This window comes from Pleurodeles waltl, chromosome 11, assembly GCF_031143425.1.
Source record: "Pleurodeles waltl isolate 20211129_DDA chromosome 11, aPleWal1.hap1.20221129, whole genome shotgun sequence".
Lineage (NCBI taxonomy): Eukaryota > Metazoa > Chordata > Amphibia > Caudata > Salamandridae > Pleurodeles > Pleurodeles waltl.
The window spans coordinates 373979551-374003378 of NC_090450.1; the positions used below are offsets into that span (position 1 = coordinate 373979551).

The following is a 23828-nucleotide window of genomic DNA, read 5'->3' on the forward strand; positions in this document are numbered from 1 at the left end:
TTACAGCCCTAAGGCAGGGTGCACTATACCATAGGTGAGGGTACCAGTGCATGAGCATGGTACCCCTACAATGTCTAAACAAAACCTTAGACATTGTAAGTGCAGGGTAGCCATAAGAGTATATGGTCTGGGAGTCTGTCAAACACGAACTCCACAGCACCATAATGGCTACACTGAAAACTGGGAAGTTTGGTATCAAACTTCTCAGCACAATAAATGCACACTGATGCCAGTGTACATTTTATTGTAAAATACACCACAGAGGGCACCTTAGAGGTGCCCCCTGAAACTTAACCAACTATCTGTGTAGGCTGACTGGTTCCAGCAGCCTGCCACACTAGAGACATGTTGCTGGCCCCATGGGGAGAGTGCCTTTGTCACTCTGAGGCCAGTAACAAAGCCTGCACTGGGTGGAGATGCTAACACCTCCCCCAGGCAGGAGCTGTAACACCTGGCGGTGAGCCTCAAAGGCTCACCCCTTTGTCACAGCCCAGCAGGGCACTCCAGCTTAGTGGAGTTGCCCGCCCCCTCCGGCCACGGCCCCCACTTTTGGCGGCAAGGCTGGAGGGAACAAAGAAAGCAACAAGGAGGAGTCACTGGCCAGTCAGGACAGCCCCTAAGGTGTCCTGAGCTGAAGTGACTCTAACTTTTAGAAATCCTCCATCTTGCAGATGGAGGATTCCCCCAATAGGGTTAGGATTGTGACCCCCTCCCCTTGGGAGGAGGCACAAAGAGGGTGTACCCACCCTCAGGGCTAGTAGCCATTGGCTACTAACCCCCCAGACCTAAACACGCCCTTAAATTTAGTATTTAAGGGCTACCCTGAACCCTAGAAAATTAGATTCCTGCAACTACAAGAAGAAGGACTGCCTAGCTGAAAACCCCTGCAGAGGAAGACCAGAAGACGACAACTGCCTTGGCTCCAGAAACTCACCGGCCTGTCTCCTGCCTTCCAAAGATCCTGCTCCAGCGACGCCTTCCAAAGGGACCAGCGACCTCGACATCCTCTGAGGACTGCCCCTGCTTCGAAAAGACAAGAAACTCCCGAGGACAGCGGACCTGCTCCAAGAAAAGCTGCAACTTTGTTTCCAGCAGCTTTAAAGAACCCTGCAAGCTCCCCGCAAGAAGCGTGAGACTTGCAACACTGCACCCGGCGACCCCGACTCGGCTGGTGGAGATCCGACACCTCAGGAGGGACCCCAGGACTACTCTGATACTGTGAGTACCAAAACCTGTCCCCCCTGAGCCCCCACAGCGCCGCCTGCAGAGGGAATCCCGAGGCTTCCCCTGACCGCGACTCTTTGAACCTAAAGTCCCGACGCCTGGGAGAGACCCTGCACCCGCAGCCCCCAGGACCTGAAGGACCGGACTTTCACTGGAGAAGCGACCCCCAGGAGTCCCCCTCCCTTGCCCAAGTGGAGGTTTCCCCGAGGAATCCCCCCCTTGCCTGCCTGCAGCGCTGAAGAGATCCCGAGATCTCTCATAGACTAACATTGAAAACCCGACGCTTGTTTCTACACTGCACCCGGCCGCCCCCGCGCTGCTGAGGGTGAAATTCCTGTGTGGACTTGTGTCCCCCCCGGTGCCCTACAAAACCCCCCTGGTCTGCCCTCCGAAGACGCGGGTACTTACCTGCAAGCAGACCGGAACCGGGGCACCCCCTTCTCTCCATTCTAGCCTATGTGTTTTGGGCACCACTTTGAACTCTGCACCTGACTGGCCCTGAGCTGCTGGTGTGGTGACTTTGGGGTTGCTCTGAACCCCCAACGGTGGGCTACCTTGGACCAAGAACTGAACCCTGTAAGTGTCCTACTTACCTGGTAAAACTAACAAAAACTTACCTCCCCCAGGAACTGTGAAAATTGCACTAAGTGTCCACTTTTAAAACAGCTATTTGTCAATAACTTGAAAAGTATACATGCAATTTTGATGATTTGAAGTTCCTAAAGTACTTACCTGCAATACCTTTCGAATGAGATATTACATGTAGAATTTGAACCTGTGGTTCTTAAAATAAACTAAGAAGAGATATTTTTCTATATAAAAACCTATTGGCTGGATTTGTCTCTGAGTGTGTGTACCTCATTTATTGTCTTGTGTATGTACAACAAATGCTTAACACTACTCCTTGGATAAGCCTACTGCTCGACCACACTACCACAAAATAGAGCATTAGTATTATCTATTTTTACCACTATTTTACCTCTAAGGGGAACCCTTGGACTCTGTGCATGCTATTCCTTACTTTGAAATAGCACATACAGAGCCAACTTCCTACAACCTGATTATGCATTCTTTGAATACCGGGATAATATAGATCAAGCCTCCCTTTTTGAAAGCGATTAGTTTAGAGGAAGTGAGATCTGACTTCGGAAGATGCTAAAAAGGGGAAGGCACCGGGCTCTGATAGGGTGCCAATAGATTATTACTTGACATATTTGGATCTATGCTGCCCTGTTTTGACTCAAGTTTTTCTGTGTGGCAAGGGGATATTTTTTAACATCATGGATTGAAAGTATAATTGTTCCTATTTTTAAAAAGGGATATAGAGGTGACCCCAAATGCTACCAATTTATTTCCCTTTCTAGACTCTTGAGTCAAATTATTAGGGAGGGCACTCCTAGAAAGATTAGTCTTGGGCAACCGAGAATCATATACTCACGGAGGCCAAATTGGTATTTAGACCTGAGGTTGGTACCTTGGAACAGTGTATAAATCCTAATTTAATAATAAGTAAACACACAATAGCAAAAAAGGGTCATGTGTTTCTGTGCTTCGCAGAGCTTAGCAGTGCTTTTGATTTAGTGAACCTTACAAAGTTGTGGAACGTTTTAATAGATCTGGGTGCACCCCTAGATATAATTAGTTTTCTGGCACAATTGTACAGTCATTTAACTGCACAAGTGAACCGAAGTGTCCCTGTGAAGGATGTTTTGCACAATCTACAATGCACTTTTGCACTTTATAATATCTTGTAGATTTTATCATGAAATTAGGAAATATTTTGTTCGATGGCATATGTTGCTGCAGATACACATGTTTCGCACAGTCCGCTGCCTGGTGTTGGGCTCGGAGTATTACAAGTTGTTTTTCTTCGAAGAAGTCTTTTTTGGTCACGGGACCGAAGGACTTCTCCCTCTTCGGCTCCATTGCGCATGGGCGTCGACTCCATCTTAGATTGTTTTTTTACGATGTCGGGTTCGGACGTATTCCTTTTCGCTCCGTGTTCCGGTTCGGAAAGTTAGTCAGAATCTCGGAAGAAAGCGTCGGTATTGTTCCGTTCGGTATCGGGATAGTTAGGTACATCGACACCGATCATCGGAAGACTTTGGGGTAGCTTCGATCCCCCATCGGGGACTGGTCGGCCCGACCGCGTGCGACATCGAAGCCGATGGAACGGACCCTGTTTCGTTTCTGCCCAAAATGTCACAGTAAGTATCCTTATACAGATCAGCACTTGGTCTGTAACTTGTGCTTGTCCCCCGAGCACAAGGAGGATACCTGTGAGGCCTGTCGAGCCTTCCGGTCCAGAAAAACACTCCGGGACCGAAGAGCCAGGCGTCTACAAATGGCGTCCACGCCGACAAAACAACGTTTCGACGACGAAGAGGAAACATTCTCGGTTCCGGAATCAGAATCCGGAGACTCCGACGTCGAACAACAGCAACAAACAGTGAGTAAGACGTCGAAAATTAAAACCATCGAGAAGACAAAAGCCCAGGGGACGCCACTGCCAACAGGCCATGGCTCGACCCATAAAACCGGCGAGCCGTCGAAGGCGCCGAAAAAGGGCACGCCCATAGCGAAGACACCCGACTCCGGTCGAGGGACCGCCATGGAGCAACCTCGGAGCCGAGATAGCGGCTCCGAGAGGCAAAAACAAGATGCCGGCACCGAAAAACATCGGCACCGAGACACACAGCCGAAAGCCACAAAAATTCTGTCGGTGCCGAAGCCGAAAAAAGATTCTCTCTCGGCGCCGAAAAGTTCCACACCTCCATCCTACACAGAGGAACAAGGAATAAGTGGCCAGATGCACAGATTTGGACAAGAGCTCCAAAGTGTAGAATCAGACTACACACAAAAGAGACTGTACATCCAGCAAGACACAGGGAAGATATCAACCCTTCCCCCAATAATGAGAAAAAGAAGGATCGGACTTCTCAAGGATGACGCACAACCACAAGCCAAAGTGGTTAAAAAAGTCACGCCTCCGCCCTCTCCACCACAACAGGCATCGCCGGCACAAACACCGCCACAAATGCACTCACCAGCGCAAACTACCATAAGTCAAGATAATCAGGATCAAGACGCTTGGGACCTATATGACACCCCATTGCCGGACAATGATCCCGATTCATACCCCACAAAGCCGTCACCGCCAGAGGACAGTACCTCATACTCGCAACTGGTGGCTAGGGCAGCAGAATTCCACAATGTCCAACTGCATTCCGATCCTATAGAGGATGATTTTTTATTTAACACCCTCTAGGCTACACATAGCCAATATCAATGTCTCCCAATGCTACCAGGGATGTTACGGCACGCAAAACAAATTTTTGAAGAGCCCGTAAAATCAAGAGCCATCACCCCAAGGGTGGATAAGAAATACAAACCACCACCCACAGACCCAGTGTTTATTACTTCGCAGTTACCACCTGACTCCGTAGTAGTAGGGGCAGCTCGCAAAAGAGCAAATTCCCATACATCTGGCGACGCCCCACCTCCGGACAAAGAAAGCAGAAAATTTGATGCGGCAGGAAAAAGAGTAGCATCACAGGCAGCCAACCAGTGGCGCATCGCAAATTCTGAAGCGCTGCTGGCCCGATATGACAGCGCACACTGGGATGAGATGCAACTTCTCATAGACCATCTTCCCCAGGAATACCAAAAAAGGGCGCAGCAAATAGTTGAAGAGGGACAAACGATCTCAAACAATCAAATCCGCTCTTCAATGGACGCAGCCGATACTGCAGCGAGAACAGTCAACACTGCTGTCACCATAAGGAGACACGCTTGGCTCCGCACTTCAGGCTTCAAACCTGAAATCCAGCAGGCTGTCCTTAATATGCCCTTCAACGAGAAACAACTTTTTGGCCCTGAAGTGGACACAGCCATTGAAAAACTTAAAAAGGACACAGACACGGCCAAAGCCATGGGCGCACTCTACTCCCCGCAGAGCAGAGGCTCTTTTAGAAAAACTCCATTTAGAGGGGGGTTTCGTGGCCAACCCACAGACACCACCAGCCAACAAACAAGAACCACACCATATCAGGGTTCATTCCAAAGGGGAGGTTTCAGGGGATATAGAGGGGCTCAATTCCCAAGGAGTAGGGGAAGATTCCAGACTCCAAAAACACCTCCACCTAAACAGTGACTTTCAAGTCACACAACCCCTTCACTCAACACCAGTGGGGGGGAAGACTAAGCCAATTCTACCAATCTTGGCAGCAGATTACAACAGACAATTGGGTATTAGCAATAATCCAACATGGCTATTGCATAGAATTCCACAAATTCCCACCAAACATCCCTCCAAAAACACGCAAAATGTCACCACAACATTTAGAACTTTTAGGACTAGAAGTTCAAGCACTACTGCAAAAGGATGCAATAGAGTTAGTACCAGTACAACAAAAAAACACAGGAGTTTACTCCCTGTACTTTCTAATTCAAAAAAAGACAAAACATTAAGACCAATATTAGATCTCAGGACACTAAATACCTACATCATATCGGACCACTTTCACATGGTCACACTACAAGACATCATTCCACTGCTCAAACAGCAAGATTACATGACCACATTAGACCTAAAAGATGCGTACTTTCATATACCGATACACCCTTCTCACAGAAAGTACCTAAGGTTCGTATTCAAAGGAATACATTACCAATTCAAGGTGTTGCCATTCGGAATAACAACTGCACCAAGAGTATTCACAAAATGTCTAGCAGTAGTAGCAGCACATATCAGGAGACAACAGATACATGTGTTTCCTTACCTAGACGATTGGCTAATCAAGACCAACACAGTAAAAAAGTGCACAAACGACACCACATATGTCATACAAACCCTTCACAAACTGGGTTTCTCCATCAACTATACAAAGTCACACCTCGAACCGTGTCAGACACAACAATATCTAGGGGCAACCATCAACACATCAAAAGGAATTGCCACTCCAAGTCCACAAAGAGTGCAAGCATTCCACAAGGTAATAAGTGCTATGTTTCCAAACCAAAAGATACAAGCAAAATTTGTGCTAAAACTTCTAGGCATGATGTCATCATGCATAGCCATTGTCCCAAACGCAAGACTACACATGCGACCCTTACAACAGTGCCTAGCATCACAATGGTCACAGGCACAGGGTCAACTTCAAGATCTGGTGTTGGTAGACTGCCAAACATACCTCTCGCTTCTATGGTGGAACAGCAACAATTTAAACAAAGGGCGGACATTTCAGGACCCAGTGCCTCAATACGTTATAACAACAGATGCTTCCATGACAGGGTGGGGAGCACACCTCAATCACCACAGCATTCAAGGACAATGGGATGTACACCAAACAAAATTTCATATCAATTACCTAGAACTGTTAGCAGTATTTCTAGCGTTAAAAGCCTTTCAACCCATAATAACACACAAATACATTCTTGTCAAAACAGACAACATGACAACAATGTATTATTTAAACAAACAAGGAGGAACACACTCAACACAATTGTGTCTCCTAACACAAAAAATATGGCAGTGGGCGATTCACAACAACATTCGCCTAATAGCACAATTTATTCCAGGGATCCAAAACCAACTAGCAGACAACCTTTCGCGAGACCACCAACAAGTCCACGAATGGGAAATTCACCCCCAAGTTCTGAACAAGTACTTTCAAATTTGGGGAACACCCCAGATAGATTTGTTCGCAACAAAAGAAAACGCAAAATGCCAAAACTTCGCATCCAGGTACCCACACCGCGAATCACAAGGCAATGCTCTATGGATGAGTTGGTCAGGGATATTTGCATACGCTTTTCCCCCTCTCCCTCTCCTTCCATATCTAGTAAACAAGTTGAGTCAAAACCAACTCAAACTCATACTGATAGCACCCACATGGGCAAGACAACCTTGGTATACAACTCTACTAGACCTTTCACTAGTACCGCATGTCAAACTACCCAACAGACCAGATCTGTTAACACAACACAAACAACAGATCAGGCATCCAAACCCAGCATCATTGAATCTGGCAATTTGGCTCCTGAAATCCTAGAATTCGGACACTTAGACCTCACACAAGAATGCATGGAGGTCATAAAACAAGCTAGAAAAGCTTCCACTAGACACTGCTATGCATCTAAGTGGAAAGGATTTGTTTGCTACTGCCATACCAATCAAATCCAACCATTGCATGCCTCTACAAAGGACATAGTGGGATACTTACTACATTTGCAAAAAGCGAATCTCGCTTTTTCATCTATAAAAATACACCTCGCAGCAATATCTGCTTACCTACAAACTACTCATTCATCGTCTCTATTTAGAATACCAGTTATTAAAGCATTCATGGAAGGGCTAAAAAGAATTATACCACCAAGAACACCACCAGTTCCTTCATGGAACCTTAACATCGTCTTAACAAGACTCATGGGTCCACCTTTCGAACCCATGCATTCCTGTGAAATGCAATATCTAACCTGGAAAGTCGCATTTCTCATTGCAATCACATCCCTCAGAAGAGTAAGTGAAATACAGGCATTTACCATACAAGAACCATTTATTCAAATACACAAAAATAAAATAGTTCTAAGAACAAATCCAAAATTTCTACCAAAAGTAATCTCACCATTCCATTTAAATCAAACAGTAGAATTGCCAGTGTTCTTCCCACAACCAGATTCCGTGGCTGAAAGGGCACTACATACATTAGACATCAAAAGAGCACTAATGTACTACATTGACAGAACAAAGCTAATCAGGAAAACAAAACAACTGTTCATAGCTTTTCAAAAACCACACATAGGAAATCCAATCTCTAAACAAGGCATTGCTAGATGGATAGTCAGATGTATTCAAACATGCTATCTTAAAGCCAAGAGAGAATTGCCTATTACACCAAAGGCACACTCAACCAGAAAGAAAGGTGCTACAATGGCCTTTCTAGGAAACATTCCTATGAGCGAAATATGTAAGGCTGCAACCTGGTCTACGCCTCATACATTTACTAAACACTACTGTGTAGACGTACTAAATGCACAACAAGCTACAGTGGGCCAAGCTGTACTAAGAACATTATTCCAAACTACTTCAACTCCTACAGGCTAAACCACCGCTTTTAGGGGAGGTAACTGCTTTATAGTCTATGCGAAACATGTGTATCTGCAGCAACATATGCCATCGAACTGAAAATGTCACTTACCCAGTGTACATCTGTTCGTGGCATTAGTCGCTGCAGATTCACATGTGCCCTCCCGCCTCCCCGGGAAGCCTGTAGCCGTTTAGAAGTAGATCTTAAATCTTAAACATTTGTACATTTGTAAATAATTATTATAAACTTTTTATGTACATACGTATTCACTCCATTGCATGGGCACTATTTATAGCAAACAACTCCATCCTCACCCTCTGCGGGGAAAACAATCTAAGATGGAGTCGACGCCCATGCGCAATGGAGCCGAAGAGGGAGGAGTCCTTCGGTCCCGTGACCAAAAAAGACTTCTTCGAAGAAAAACAACTTGTAATACTCCGAGCCCAACACCAGGCAGCGGACTGTGCGAAACATGTGAATCTGCAGCGACTAATGCCACGAACAGATGTACACTGGGTAAGTGACATTTTCATTTTAACCTTTGTCACCAATAAATTATTTTATTGTAGAGAAGCTTTTAACTATCTATGTAAACCAGACACTAAAGAGAAATGTGATGCAGCGATAAAATTCATTTAAAATGCTATAGAATAGAGGAAAAAAACTGATGTATTTAGAAACCCTCTGCTACGAGAATGAATGACGGTCCTACTAATTGTAATGAAGGATTTTATTTATTTATTAATGTTTTGAAGCACTTTATTGTATTGTATATTATTTTTCTAAAGGGACTGTATATTTTTTATGGAGTAATAGCCGAATAAAGATTGATTTGAATTTGACTGCAACAGAAAGGGCAATGAATACAAGCAGAGCAATGATGTACCGTAGCACACAAAACATCCATGGAGCATAACCGTAACAATTCAACAATGTTAAGTACAGATGGGACAGATTTCCAGCTAGAGAATGGCCCAGACAACTCCACTAATATCACCCTGTGCTTAGACCACACCCTCCACTGAATGAGGGAGACCTTCATCTGCCTGAAAGGGGCAAAGACTAGTAGTTGGAAAAAGTGACTACTGTTTGACCACCCCCCAGGTCTTACAACCCTTCTTTCAACCACCCCAAAAGCCAAATACCTGGGGATACTGTTGAACTCCAAACTGTTGTTCATTGCTCCTATCAATAATATCAAATTTCAGCTCTCTGTGTTTTGAAAAATACTCCCTGTACACCATACGGCGCAAGGTGTTTTCTCCCCAACTGTAGTGTTCTGTCTGTTGATTACACACCTTTTTACTCTTTACCTGCTGCTCTGAAGTAACCTTAATGCAGAACACTATAAACCTCCGAAATGAAGGCTCTCTAGTCCTCTGCTGAATAGCTGAGCCCATTGTGCAGTACAACATGAATCTGTTGCTCATTTGAGTAGTGAGGGTTATCTGTGTTGCCATTTCCTATTTCCATTTAGTTAACATGGTTTGGATGGCATGTGTAGCTGTAGATACTCATGCTCTGCATACTCCTGCTATCTAATGTTGGGTTCAGAGTGTTGCAAGCTGTTTTTCTTCGAAGAAGCATTTTTCTGAGTCACAGGATCAAGTGACTCCTCCTTTTCAGTGATATTGCGCATAGGCATTGACTCCTGAGTTAGATTTTTTTCTCTCTGGCATCATGTTCGGACATGCGTCTTCGCTCCGTCTTTGCTCTTTTTTCAAACTTTCCTTCCGCCTTTCCTGTATCAACTGTATTGTTTACTCAATCACGTATTTCCATCCTTGCGTTCTTCTCCAATCATTGGTCTGGGCACCGACCTCACCCTTTCGGACCTATCTCAGACATGTTGTACTGAAAACTATGCTGTTGATGGAATGGACGCCATTTCATTTCTGTCCTCTGTGCCACAAAATCTCCCCACACTGATCAACATCTGATGTGTAACTTGTGCCTCTCCCTCAGTCACTAGCAATCTTCCTGCCATGCCTGCAAATCCTTCCGGTCAAAGAGGACCCTTCAGGACCTAAGAGCTAGTCTGTTGGAGATTGTACACAAGAGTCCGGACGCCACCCCGGGCATCTTTGGAGAGGAACACACCCAGGAGGAGGCCTTCTCCGTCCAGGATTCCAACTTGGATGTCTAGTTGGACATCGAAAGCCACAAGGTGACCTCAGCCCAGCCTGTGAGTACTGTGGCTCCTCCTGCCCACCCTAAAACTGTTAAAAGGCCCCTTACAGAGGTCGCCGGACTGCCACCAGGCCATGGCCAGATCTGAAAAAACTGTTTCGGCTGCCCCGCGCTCCAGCTCAGCGCTGAAAATAGCCAAGTCTCCAACACGGTCTTCGGCATCGACCTCCAGCTCCTCGTTCTGAGCAATTTCGATTTGAACTTCGACACAAAATACTTTGGCTCTGAGCCATCCAGCTTCCACCTCTGCTTTGGTAGCAACAAAAGGACACCAACCAAAACTGTCGGGCTGAAAACAAGGGAGCCAACTTCTTCAGATTATCTTCGGAGCATAGACTCCTGCTACGCCACAAGCAGTGGAGCCTATTTTGGAGAATATGGATGCTCGACAGTACTGCCTCCATATCCAGGAGAGAGAAGGGTGCATTATTGCTTCCCCTTGTCACTTTCAAGAGGAAACTGTCCTTCCAAGACGCTTTGGTTACTTCACAACCACAAGTGAAAGTCACTAAGGACAAGGCTACCACCACTTCTCTCAAACCTTCTCCTTTTCCCCCTCCTCCTCCTGATCCACCTCCTCCTACCCCTGATTCTCCTCCACCTCATCCTATCCTCATTCACCTGCCTCACCTACTGCAGGAGACAGGAGATCTGACACCTCAGGGTTCCCCTTTATTAATTGGGGAGGATTTTGGTGGGACACAGCAGTACCCACAACGAAGGGACACATATGACCCTGATCCCATGATAAGTACAGACCTAGATTTGTACTCTGCACATCCCTCCCCACCAGAAAATACTACATCCTACCAGCAGATACTAGCTCGAGCAGCCGCCTTCCATAATGTTGACCTGCTTAGGGACCCCATTGAGCAGGACTTCCTTTTCGATACCCTAATGTCCACCCATAGGAATATCCAGTTCCTCCCTATGCTCCCTGGTATGCGTCATCGTGCATACGATATTTTTAAAGAAACGGTCCGCTGTAGGGTCATCACCCCTAGGGTGGAAAGAAATATAAGCCTTCTCGTTCTGATCCTCTATATATAAGGTCCCGCCAGACTCCATAGTGGCCACCACTGCACATAAACAAGTCAATAGTCAGGCCACAGGGTACTCTGCTCCTCCAGACAAAGATGCTGCTGACAAGGGTGGCTGCACAAGCGGCTAGTCCGTGGCGCATTGCCAATTCACAGGCATTGCTAGCAAGATACGATCATGCTCACTGGGATGAAATGGAGGAGCTTCTCCAATATCTCCCAGATGAGCACTGTAAAAGAGGACAGCAGATTGTCGCAGAGGAGCAAACAATCACTAATAATTCCATCTGTTGTGCCCTGGATGCCTCAGACACGGCTGCACATGATATAAATACCAGTATCCTGGTTAGGAGACATGCCTGGCTTTGATCCTCTGGCTTCAAAGCAGAGGTACCACAAGCAGTGTTCAATGTGCACTTCGACAAGGAGCATCTTCTTGCCCCTCAAGTGGATGCCACCCTTGAAGTTGAAAAAAGACCCAGACACCACAAAGGCCATGGGTGCTCTTCAGTCCCCCTCACAAAGAGGCACGTTCTGTCACCCCGCATTTAGAGGTGGTTATAAATCAACAGCCTCAGAAGCCTCTACCCCCACCCCCATTCCATACAGCCTTCAACCTCATATTCTCAAGGTTTCTTCAGGGGAGCCTAGAGAGGCAATAACAAACAAGTCAGAGGTACAAAAACCACCACCCACAGCTCTACCTCCACATCAAAACAGTGACTGCCTCTACTCCACATCTGTCACAGGACAACTTCAAAATTTCCATACAGAATGGGTCAAAATCACCTTGGACCAGTGGGTCCTTTCCATTATCCAACATGGTTACTGTCTGGAGCTTATTACCATCCCTCCAAACATTCCTCCTTGCTCTCAAAGGCTATCCCATAACCATCTCACACTTCTCGAACAAGAGGTGCAATCCCTTCTTCTCCAAGGGGCCATAGAACCTGTTCCAGTACAACACCAGGGACTCCCTATACTTCCTCACCCCCAAAAAGGATGGCTCTCTCAGGCCTATTCCCTTAAACCACTACATTCTATCAGGACACCCTCACATAGTCACTCTTCAAGATGGTATTTCCATCTTACAACAGGGCGACTTTGATGGTTCTAGATCTAAAGGACGCCTTCTTCCATATCTCGATCCATCGAAAATACCTAAGATTCGTAGTTGCTGGCAAACATTACCAGTTCAAAGTCCTGCCTTTTGGAACCACAAATACTCATAGAATCTTCAAAATATGCTTAGCAGTAGTCGCCGCACACCTCAGAAGACAAAACATACGTGTTCCCTTACTTAAACGACTAGCTCATCAAAGCCAGCACACTACCATACTGCCAACATAACACTCAAATGACAGTGGACGTCCTTCACACACTGGGATCCACAATTAACTTTGCCAAATCTCACCTCCAACCTCTTCAGATACAGCCCTACCTAGAAGCTATTCTAATGGCAGAGTTGGGGCTGGCATAACCCAGTGCTGCTTAGGTTCATACTTTACAATCTCTCCTCCCTTAGCTTCAGGAGAGTCGTTCATACGTAATCAAGACTATCATGTGTCTGTTAGGGATGAAGGGTTCCTACATTTCCATTGTTCCCCATGCCAGACTCTACATGCATCCTCTAAAGCAGTGTCTGGCTCGTCAGTGGTCTGTTACAGGTTCACCTGGAAGATCTAGTGTTGTTAGACCGCCATACTCACCACGCTCTGCAATGGTGGAACACCACCAACCTGTTGAAAGAGCGGCCTTTTCTTGTCCCTTTGCCTCAGGTAATTGTGACCACAGATGCATCACCGATGGGTTGGGGTGCTCACCTTCAAGGCCTCACAGTACAGGGCCTTTGGGATCTCAGTCACCAATCCCTGCTTATCAGTTACCTCGAGCTTCACTGTTTTTCTAGCCCGAAAGCATTTCTTCACCTGTCTCACAAGGTTGTCTTAGTCCACAGTGACAACATGACATCCATGTATTATCTATAGAAACAAGGGGGGACATGGTTGTCCCAATTGTCACAACTATCTTATACAATATGCAAGTGGGCTCTCCACCACCGCATTCATCTGGTGGCAGATTATTTCCAATAAACCAAGAACGATTTTGCAGCCTTGTTCAGCAGGATGTAGCAACAAGTCCACAAATGGGAACTCCATCCACAGATCCTGATAACCAGGCCCCAACACCAGTGTTCTTTCACTAAACTGTACCATTGTTTCCACAGTTGGCACATCCTGATACACAGCTAAGTCCCTTGTGAAAGGTACCAGTGGCAACAAGTGTTCAGTGGCCAGAAAGGTTCCGTAAGGGCTGCAGCATGTATTATGCCACCCTATGGGACTCCTCACCAAACGCATGCACACTGCCATTGCAGCTTGTGTGAACTGGCGGGGAGAAAAAGGTAAAGTCGACTTGGCATACCACTCTGGATGCCATGCCTACCAACCACTGCCTGTGGCGTAGGTAATTTTTCCCTCTAGCAGGCCTTACAGCCCTAAGGCAGGGTGCACTATACCAGAGGTGGGGGCATAGCTGCATGAGCAATATGCCCGTATAATGCATAAGTACATTCTTAGAAATTGGTTTGTAAGTGAAGTGTGGCCATATTAAGTATATGGGCTGTGAGTTTGTCATTACGAACTTCACAGCTCCATGATGGCTTCACTGAAGACTGGGAAGTTTGGTATCAAACCTCTCAGCACAATAAACCCACACTGATGACAGTGTTGGACTTATTTAAAAATGCACACAGAAAGCATCTTAGAGATGCCCCCTGTATTTCACCCAATCCTTTAGTGTAAGGCTGACTGGTCTGTGCCAGACTGCCACTAACAGACATGTATCTGAACCCTTGTGTGAGAGCCTTTGTGCTCTCTGGTTTCAGGACCAAGGCCTGCTCTGGGTGGAGGTGCTTCACAACTTCCCCTGCAGGAACTGAACACTTGGTGGTGAGCCTCAAAGGCTCAGTCCTCCTGTTAAGTGCCACAGGGCACCCCAGCTAGTGGAGATGCCCACTCCCATACCAAGCTTCACTTTTGGTGACAGGTCCTGCAGGAAAATTAGGAAAAACAAGGAGGTGTGACTGCTGCAGCTGGGATCCCCCCTCCGAGGGGGGGGGGGGGGGGGTTCAGAGTTGAAGTGACCCCCTCCTTGCAGAATTTTCCATCTTGCTTTGGAGGAGAGTAGCCAATAGGGATAAGAATGTGTCCTCCTCCCCAAAGGGAGTCAGCACAGGAAGGGGGTAGCCGCCCTCCAGGACAGTAGCCAGTGGCCCCGGAAACACCCCTAAATCTATTTAGGGGCACCCCTGAACCTTGCTCTTCAGATTCCTGGTGACATCAAGAAGGAGGACTGAAGAGCCAGCCCCCGCAGTGAAGGCTCCAGATGACAACTGACTTGGCCCCAGCCCTACCCGCCTGTCTGACGCTTCAGGAATCTTGCTACAGAAAGGTGATCCATCCTGCAGGACCAGCTACCTCTACAAACCCCCAAAGGACTACCTGCCCACTAGAGGACCAGGAACTCCTGAGGATAGCGGCCCCTCTCCACAAGAAACATCAGAGAAGCACTCCAGAACCACCTCGGATTCGCAAGCCCTGCCCACTCTGCACCGACAGCCACATCCGAGTCCAGGTGGCCCCCCGTCCAGAGGAGGTCCCCAGGCGATTCCGACCTCAAGTTCACCATGGGTTGACCCCTCCTGGCCAACACCACAATGTTTGAAGCCTAAATCCGAAGGACCCCTCTGACCGTGACCGGATCCAACAAGATTCCCGGTGCCCAAAGGTACCCCTGCTGCCGCATCCCCCTGGCCTTGGGGAATCTGACTGATGGTCCATCAACGTACAGTGGACACCTCTCCTACTTGTCCAGCCTTTGGATTTCCACAACCGTCACCCTAGACCCAGCCTGCAACTTCTTGATGACCCCCGGGGTTGCCCCATTGGAAAGCATTGGGCGCCCAATGCTGTTTGCACCCGGCTGCCCCTGTGCCACTGAGGGTGTGGGTTTGGTGCTGACCTGTGGTCTCCCCTGATACTCATCTAAACCCCACACGTCTGTGCCCTGAAACCACGGGTAATTACTTGCAACCTATTTCTTTCTGAGTGCCCCTAGACCTCATAGGACTCCATTGAAAATCAGAAACCAGATTTGACCTCTGCACCTGGCCGGGCCTGTGTTGCTGGTGGTGCACATTTGGGGTCAACTTGAACTTCGACCTGTGGATATTCAAACCCCTGAAGACTGGGACCATAAGTTAAGTACCTACCTGTAAACTGTGCTAACACTTTTCTTCCACTAGGACTGCATTGGTTCCTATGAGAAATTGCACTGTCTACTTTTGAAATTGAAAAGTGTGACTTGTAAACTGTTTAATCTGCAAAACCCAAATAAAGTGCATTTGATATATAAGCTTGATACAAACTTATAACTGTACTTACCTGCAACAAAGATCCTTTTCGTTCTAGAAGTAAAGCATCTAAATATATTTTTGCTATTTACAAACATTGGCCTGGAGTTAGTCCTTGAGTGTGTGCCTCATTTGTAACTGTGTGTGCAACAAATGCTTTGCACCACCCCCGATAAACCTAACTGCTCAACAACGCTACCACAAAAGAGAGCATTAGTATTATCTACTTGAGCCTCTTTCAAGCCTTTGGGGATACACTGGACTCTGTGCACACCATACCTCATTTTGGCATAGTATATACAGAGCCAGCTTCCTACAGGGAACTCCTCAGATGGACCTTTTTGCCACAGCAGAAAATGCAAAATACCCAAGCTTCACCTGGAGGTACCCACACCCTCTATTAAAGGGCAATGCTTTAAGGATGAACTGGTCAGGAATGTTTGCTCACGATTTTCCAATTCTCCCTCTCATTCCATTTCTGCTTTGGAAGATCAGGCAGACCTCTCACCATGATCTTTGTGGCTCCCACTTGGGCACATCAACCATGGTTCACCACGCTACTGGACCTCTCAGTAGTTCCCTGCAAGAAGCTCCCCAACAGGCTGGACCTTCTCACTCAAAATATCAAGGGCAGATCAGACAATCAGACCGCAAGTCACTCAACCTTGCGATATGGCTCCTGAGGTCATAGAGCTTCATTACTTGGCCTTGCCTTCGGAATTTATGGACATCCACAAGGAACCTTGTAGACCCCCAACTAGAGCATGGTATGTTGCAAAATGGAAAGGTTGTATATGCTTCTGCGAAACCAAACATATTAATCCTGTTAAAGTTACTGATTATTACTTGCTGCACTTACAGAAAGCAAATTTAGCTAACACTTGCATTTGCTTACATCTTGCAGCAATAGATGCATATCTGCAGAATAGACAACATGCTTCCTTGTTTAGCATTCCAGCCATCAAAGCTTTCAAGAAAGGACTTAAAAGGGTTATTCCACCAAGAGTGCCTCCAGCACCATTCCAGAACCTCAATATTGTGCTTACCAGGTTTGTGGACCCTCCCCTTGAGCTATTTCATTCTTGCCCTTTCCAGTATCTTTCTTGGAAAGTGGCATTCTTAGTTGCTGTCACATCACTTAGATGTGTTATTGAGCTCCAGGCCCTAACCTTGGAAGAACCTTTCTTCCAGATCGCTAGAGACAAGGTGGTCCTTCACAGAAATCTGAAGTTCCTTCCTAAAGTGGGTTCCTATTTCCATATCAACCAGTCCATTGAACTATCAGTTTTCTTTCCGTGGCCTGACTCATTTGCAGAAAGAGCCCTCCACATTTGAGATGTTAAACATACTTTGATGTTTTACATTGACAGAACTAAAGACTTTAGGAAAACCAAACAGTTCTTTGTAGCTTTTACATTAACTTACAAAGGCTATCCAATATCCAAAAGCAGCATACTTAGATGGCTAATGAAAGTTATACAAACTTGTTGATACCAAGGGAAAAAGACAACTTCTTGTCACTTCCAGAGCGCACTCTAGTAGTAAGAAGGGAGCCACTATGGCCTCCCTTGGAAATATACCTATAGCTGATATCTGAAAGGCAGCTACATGGTCTACACCACATACATTTACAAAACACTTTTGTGTGGATGTACTTGCAAGCCAGCAAGCCAGTGTAGGCCTAGCAGTACAAAGGACACTTTTCCAGTCTCCCACAGGCTAGCCACTCCTTTACGGTCTATGCAGAGCATGTGTACTTACAGCCACACATGCCATTAAACAGAAAATGTTACTTACCCAGTAAGCATCTGTTTGTGGCATGTAGTGCTGTAGATTCACATGTGCCCTCCCCCTCACTGGATGCCTGTGGCTGTTCCAGCTACTTTATATTTGTATATACTTTTACATATATATTTACATTTGCATGGACATTTTTCTCTTTACTTACTCTACACTCCTTTTCTCAACCACCTGCGGGAAAACAGTCTAACAAAGGAGTCAATGCCCATGCACAGTAACACCGAGAAGGAGTCACTCGATCTTGTAACTCGTAAAAATGTTTATTTGAAGTAAAACAACTTGCAACACTGCAAACCCAACACTAGATGGCAGGAGTATGCAGAGCATGTGAATCTGCATCACTACATGCAGAGAACAAATGCTTACTGGGTAAGCAATATTTTCCTTATCTAACGTCTGCGTGTATGCAGAGATAATACATAATTTGTTCTTGCCTCCCTTCTGTCACCTGAAGAGCTATTGAGAACATATCAGCTCTGTTGAGAGTGCCAAACTCAGAAATATGGAGATCATTTTATTTGTGTTTGATCACAATTGGAAGTTTGTCTAAAGATGCGTACTCCACCCAAAGTTGCCTGTTGGTTCTGTGGTCAGTGTTTATAGTAAAAACAATGGTTTGACTTGTCTTTCTGCAGAAGAGAAGAAAGCAACACTGCAGGAGATGGCCAGTCAGAAGGGGATTTCGTGCAGAGTCCAGGGCTGGAAGACTCACCTTTGTGCAGCTCAGTTACTGCAGCTAGTAAGTGGAGAGACAGTCAAAAGGATTGCATTCCTACTGATGATGCACAGCCTTCACCTTAGCCTGAACTAGATTACCTAAGTAAACACTGTTAGTTTGTTTTCAAAACATTATGTCCACACCTAATGCTTCGAAGGATTGAATGGGAGCCACTGAAAGCGGTTGTACGGGGGACATGTATGGGGACCATATGTGGGGTCCATAGACACCTGGAGTGAGAACTTAAGGAGTTAGAGGGGCGACTGGCAGATGTACAACGGCGTGAATCACTAACAGCGGAGGTGCACAGGGAACACCTTCAGCTATATAGAGAAGTGGGCAAAAGTTGGGAGACACTTAACAAATTAATGCTTAAGACTTACCTTCAGAGGCTACACAGTAAGGGAGACAAGTGGGGTAGACTATTAGCATGGATACTTAGGCGGGAAGTCAAGTCTCCCCCATATTGCATCTTAGGGATACAGCAGGAGCAGACAGGATATCTTGACTTTATTGGTGGATCTTTTGCACGCAGTCTCCCGGGCTAGCCCTTTAGGTTCCAATGAGGTTATACAGGGCTTTCTACAGTGGCTGGGGCTTCCTCAATTGAAATTCGAAAGCATACGGGAACTGGAAGAAAATATAATGCTAGAGGAGGTGGGAGCTGCTATGAAAGCTTTGAATAAATCTAAGGCCCCAGGTGGGGATGGATATCCCATTGAATATTATCAACACTCTGTTACTCTCTGGGAGAAACTGTTAGAGGTTCTCCTTGAGGCATGAGAATGTCATTTTGCCAGAATCAATGCAACAGGGTATTCTTTCCCTTCTGCTTAACCCAGAGGCAACCCAACAAATCCCTCCTCCTGTAAGAAACTTACAATTCTTAACACTGATGTTAAAATTCTTTGCAAGATTCTGGCCACTAGGCTGTACTGCGTTATCCGTGGTTTGGTCCATGAGGATCAATGTATCCTTATGCAGGTGTGAAGCACGACTTTCATTTTGCGACTTTTTACGCATGTCCTACATGAGACAAGGGACATGGCGCAGGAGAGGGCTCTGTTGCTCTGCAGGGAGATGGGTGGTTGGGAAATTCAGGTATATGACTCCACCCATGTGATCTCGCTGTATGCTGATGATGTATTAGTATATCTTAACCGACTCCCATATTATTACAACTATTGGTGGAGTATGGGTGTGTTTCCGGACTTAAGATAAATGTGCACAAATCACTCTTATTTCCACTAGGTGCACTTCATGGTAGATCCTTGGATGGGTTGCTGGAGGAAGACCTCAGTGGGAGCTGGAGGGCTTTCGATATTTTGGCAACTGGGTCAGCCACACTGAAGTGGCTCATACGCGCCTTAATTTGGAGAGGGTGGTGTCCAGTCTGGAATGCTCTGTCCTGTTTTGGAATAAATTGCCACTGTTGGTAATGGGTAGAGCTGCAGTCTCCAATATGTTGTTCCTTCCACACTGTCTTTACCTGATTCAGAACTCATTGTTTCCACTGACCCATCAGCTGTTTACTCACCTGGATAGTTTGTTGATCTCCTTGGTCTGGGCCAGGCGTTGCATTTGAGTGGCTCTGCCTACACTCCGGTGGGATCTGGAGGATGGGGGGGATTGGCTGTCCCGGAAATTAGGTTATATTATTATGTAGCACATCTCCAACATGCAGTGAAGTGGCTAGCTGAGACATGGGAGAAACCACTTTTCGGAGGGATGCTCGGTGCTGACACTAGCCTGATTAATGATGAAGGGCAGTCGTTCGGATCAGCTGGTCCCATATTTGGTTCATTTTACCGCAACAGTATAGGAACAAGCGGTCAGGAGGGTACTAGGGAAGTGAGGTTGTGGGACCTAGCCCCCTTTCAAGCAGTTGAGGATCACATGTCCATGGAGCAATGGAGTTTGGGGGGTTGCACAGTAGCGGGTGACCTGTACCCTGGGAGCTATCTCTCTCATTCCAGGAGGACCAGGAGACATTCGGGATGGGCCCAGGTTGTAGGGAAATGCCTCTCATGGCATGGTTACCTCCTACCTTTTTGCCTTTTGTTGGTGCTAGTTATAATTGAAAGTGTGCTGGGGCCCTGCTAACCAGGCCCCAGCACCAGTGTTCTTTCCCTAAACTGTACAATTCACACAGCCCTGGCACACAGATAAGTCGCTTGTAAGTGGTACCCCTGGTGCCAAGGGCCATGTGGCCAGGGAAGGTCTCTAAGGGCTGCAGCACATACTATGCCACACTGGGGACCCCTCTCTCAGCACATGCCCACTGCCTCACAGCTTGTGTGTGATGGTGGGGAGGAAATGACTAAGTCGACATGGCACTCCCCTCAGAGTGCCATGCCCAGAACCCACTGCCTTTGGCATAGGTAAGTCACCCCTCTAGCAGGACTTACAGCCCTAAGGCAGGGTGCACTGTACCACAGGTGAGGGCATAGTTGCATGAACACTATGCCCCTACAGTGTCTAAGCCAAATCTTAGACATTGTAAGTGCAGGGTAGCCAAAAAGAGTATATGGCCTGGGAGTTTGTCAAACACAAACTCCACAGTTCCGTAATGGCTACACTGAATTCTGGGAAGTTTGGTATCAAACTTCTCAGCACAATAATTCCACACTAATGCCAGTGTGGGATTTATTGAAAAATGCACACAGAGGGCATCTTAGTGATGCCCCCTGTATACCAGTCCAAATACTAGTGCTAGGCTGACCAGTTTCTGGCCACATGGGGGGGTGAGTGCCTTTGTCACTCTGTAGCCAGGAACAAAGCCTGCACTGGGTGGAGGTGCTTCACACCCCCCCTACAGGAACTGTGAGGCTCACCGCCAGGTGTTACAGCACCCATAGGGCAGTCCAGCTAGTGGAGATGCCCATCCCTCCAGACACAGCCCCCACTTTGGGCGGCAAGACTGGGGGAGATAATGAGAAAAACAATGAGGAGTCACCCACCAGTCAGGACAGCACCTAAGGTGCCCTGAGCTGAGGTGACCCCTGCCTTAGGAAATCCTATCAAAAGCACAGCCCAACTTCAGCCATAGACTGACGTGAAGCCCCCGTGATTGAAGTTGGGAGAGATGGCATACTCAGTCTCGACTCTTATATGCCAATAAACCATATACCTGTTACCCTGGGAGCGGAGCCAAAAGCACATTGCAGTGACTCGCTAAAGGAGAAGGCCCAGGGAGTAATAGCTTGCTTAAACGAGACTAGGGAGAAGCTGCCAGAAAATGGGGATGATCATGATTTACCGATCAGGATCTTATCTTGGAATGTGGCAGGGCTGATCCAGAAGACAGCCAACCCTGATTGGTGCAGATTTATAGATCAACACCATATTATTTTATTACAGGAGACATGGGCTCCATCTGCAGTAAATAGAGAAGGTTATTGGACCTTCCAGAAGACTGCACTTCCATCACCATCAGGCAGGGCTTCAGGCGGTCTGATAATTTGGCTAAAACATGACTTGTTTCCAAAGGTAAAGGAGATAGTAACCCCTACGAGGGATTTACTAGCCGTTGCGGTCGAAATTAGTACTGCTAGAGGTCCTGTTAGCATAATAATTGTAAATATATACGTTAGACCTGGCACCCAAAGGACCCAGACTTTTCAGATGAGTATACTAGCAGACTTTTTTAACTGCCTTCCTGATGGGCGGGGCTTAATTGTTGCAGGAGATTTTAATATGCAATTGAACTGCAGAGATGGCAATCAGCAAGAAAGAATCCAGCTTACAGATTCATGGGATAGATCTGGGCCGGTGCAAGCCATATCTAAGAAAGAAGGAGGAGCATTGGAACTACTCGAAGATCTAATAAAAATGAAGGGATTAAGAATAGTAAATGGGAACACCAGATCAGATACCCCGGCGTCGCCTACATATAGGAGAGGTTTATATTCTAGCCACCTGGATTACATTTTAGTAGATGACGCTCTCTGGAAATCCCTTATTGACATGATTGTTCTCCCTCGTATTGACGGTGACCACCAAGCTTTGAGTACCTCCTTTTCTACTATCTTATTCAGTTGTAAGACATTGACAACATGGACTCAAAACAGTGCCCTCACTAGGACCAATGATTGCAAAAATGTGAAATGGGAATGGGTTGAAGGTGATGTAAATTTCCAGCTATTAATTTATAGAACAGTTGCAACAACACTTTCCCCATTGAAACATATAAATATGATATTGGTGGATTTGGTCAATCTCCATAGTATCCTGATTACCCGATTAAAACCACATTTCCAGACGGTAAGGAGGCGGACAGAGATTGGGGCTAGAACATCAAGGTGGTTTTCTAACCCCTGCCGTCAGGCAAAAATGCACCTATTGGGAGCACTTAAGGAAGGGAACTGTCGGGAGATAAGAAAATACAGGGCTGTATACAAAGATGTACTTAAAAACGCAAAAAAAGAGTGGGCAACTAGAGATTGGAATAGGATGGTTGAGGCGCTCCAGGAGAAGAATTTCAATCTATTCTGGAAATTAGTGGCAGATAAAAGTAGTTTTCAAGGTACGAAAAACTACCCTGTAATTCAACCAGAAACTTGGGGGACGCATTTTTCAAACACATACAGAAAACCTCAAACCAGTAGTACTATTATTCCTCTCCTAAAACCCAATGACCTTTTTGCCAATACCTTAACGGGTGGGAGTGTAACACCACCCAAATTTGACCTGGAGCTTTTCTCCCTAAAAGAAACAACAGCGGCTCTCCAATCAATACGTAAAGGGAAGGCCCCTGATCTTGATGGTATTACAGGTGATTTATATCTCTCCCGACCGACAACCTGGTCTCTCTATCTAAATGCGCTTAGTAATGAGATATTGAGGGGGGGAGGACTTCCTACTACGTGGCAAGGAGCAATCATAGTCCCTATTTATAAGAAAGGGCCAATGGAACAACCTATCAACTATAGGCCTATCAGTCTAATTGATGTTAGCCAAAAGATATTTACTAAGCAGGTACTGAATAGATTACAGATATGGATAGAGGATTCTCAAATTCTCTCAGATTCTCAGGCAGGTTTCAGAAGAGGGTTGAGTACAATAGACCAGGCATTTAGGTTTAACCTTCTTTGCTGGAAATACCAGTCACTTAATAAAAGCCATTTGTATGTAGCTTTTATTGATTTAAAAGCTGCCTTTCACATGGTACCTCGGGATACATTATGGAAAGTTATGGAGAGTCAATAGCGAACTACTAAGACTGATTAGATATCTTCATGAAGGGACTTATGCTCACGTGCGCCGGTCAGAAAGCGGCGATCTAACGGAAGCTATACCTGTCGATAGAGGGGTTAGGCAGGGGTGCATTTTGGCACCAACACTGTTTAACCTTT

At 46.2% G+C, this 23828-nt stretch overlaps 1 protein-coding gene across 4 annotated transcripts in view; it reads left to right on the forward strand.

The window, feature by feature from the left end:
* The window catches only part of SAP130 (Sin3A associated protein 130), a 1096728-nt gene that overhangs the window by 936827 nt on the left and 136073 nt on the right, over window positions 1-23828 (forward strand). For all 4 annotated transcript variants that reach the window (XM_069213674.1, XM_069213675.1, XM_069213676.1 and 1 more), the window contains exon 19: window positions 18392-18495. In XM_069213674.1, coding sequence (XP_069069775.1) covers window positions 18392-18495 — 104 coding nt within the window. The remainder of the gene's footprint in view (window positions 1-18391; window positions 18496-23828) is intronic.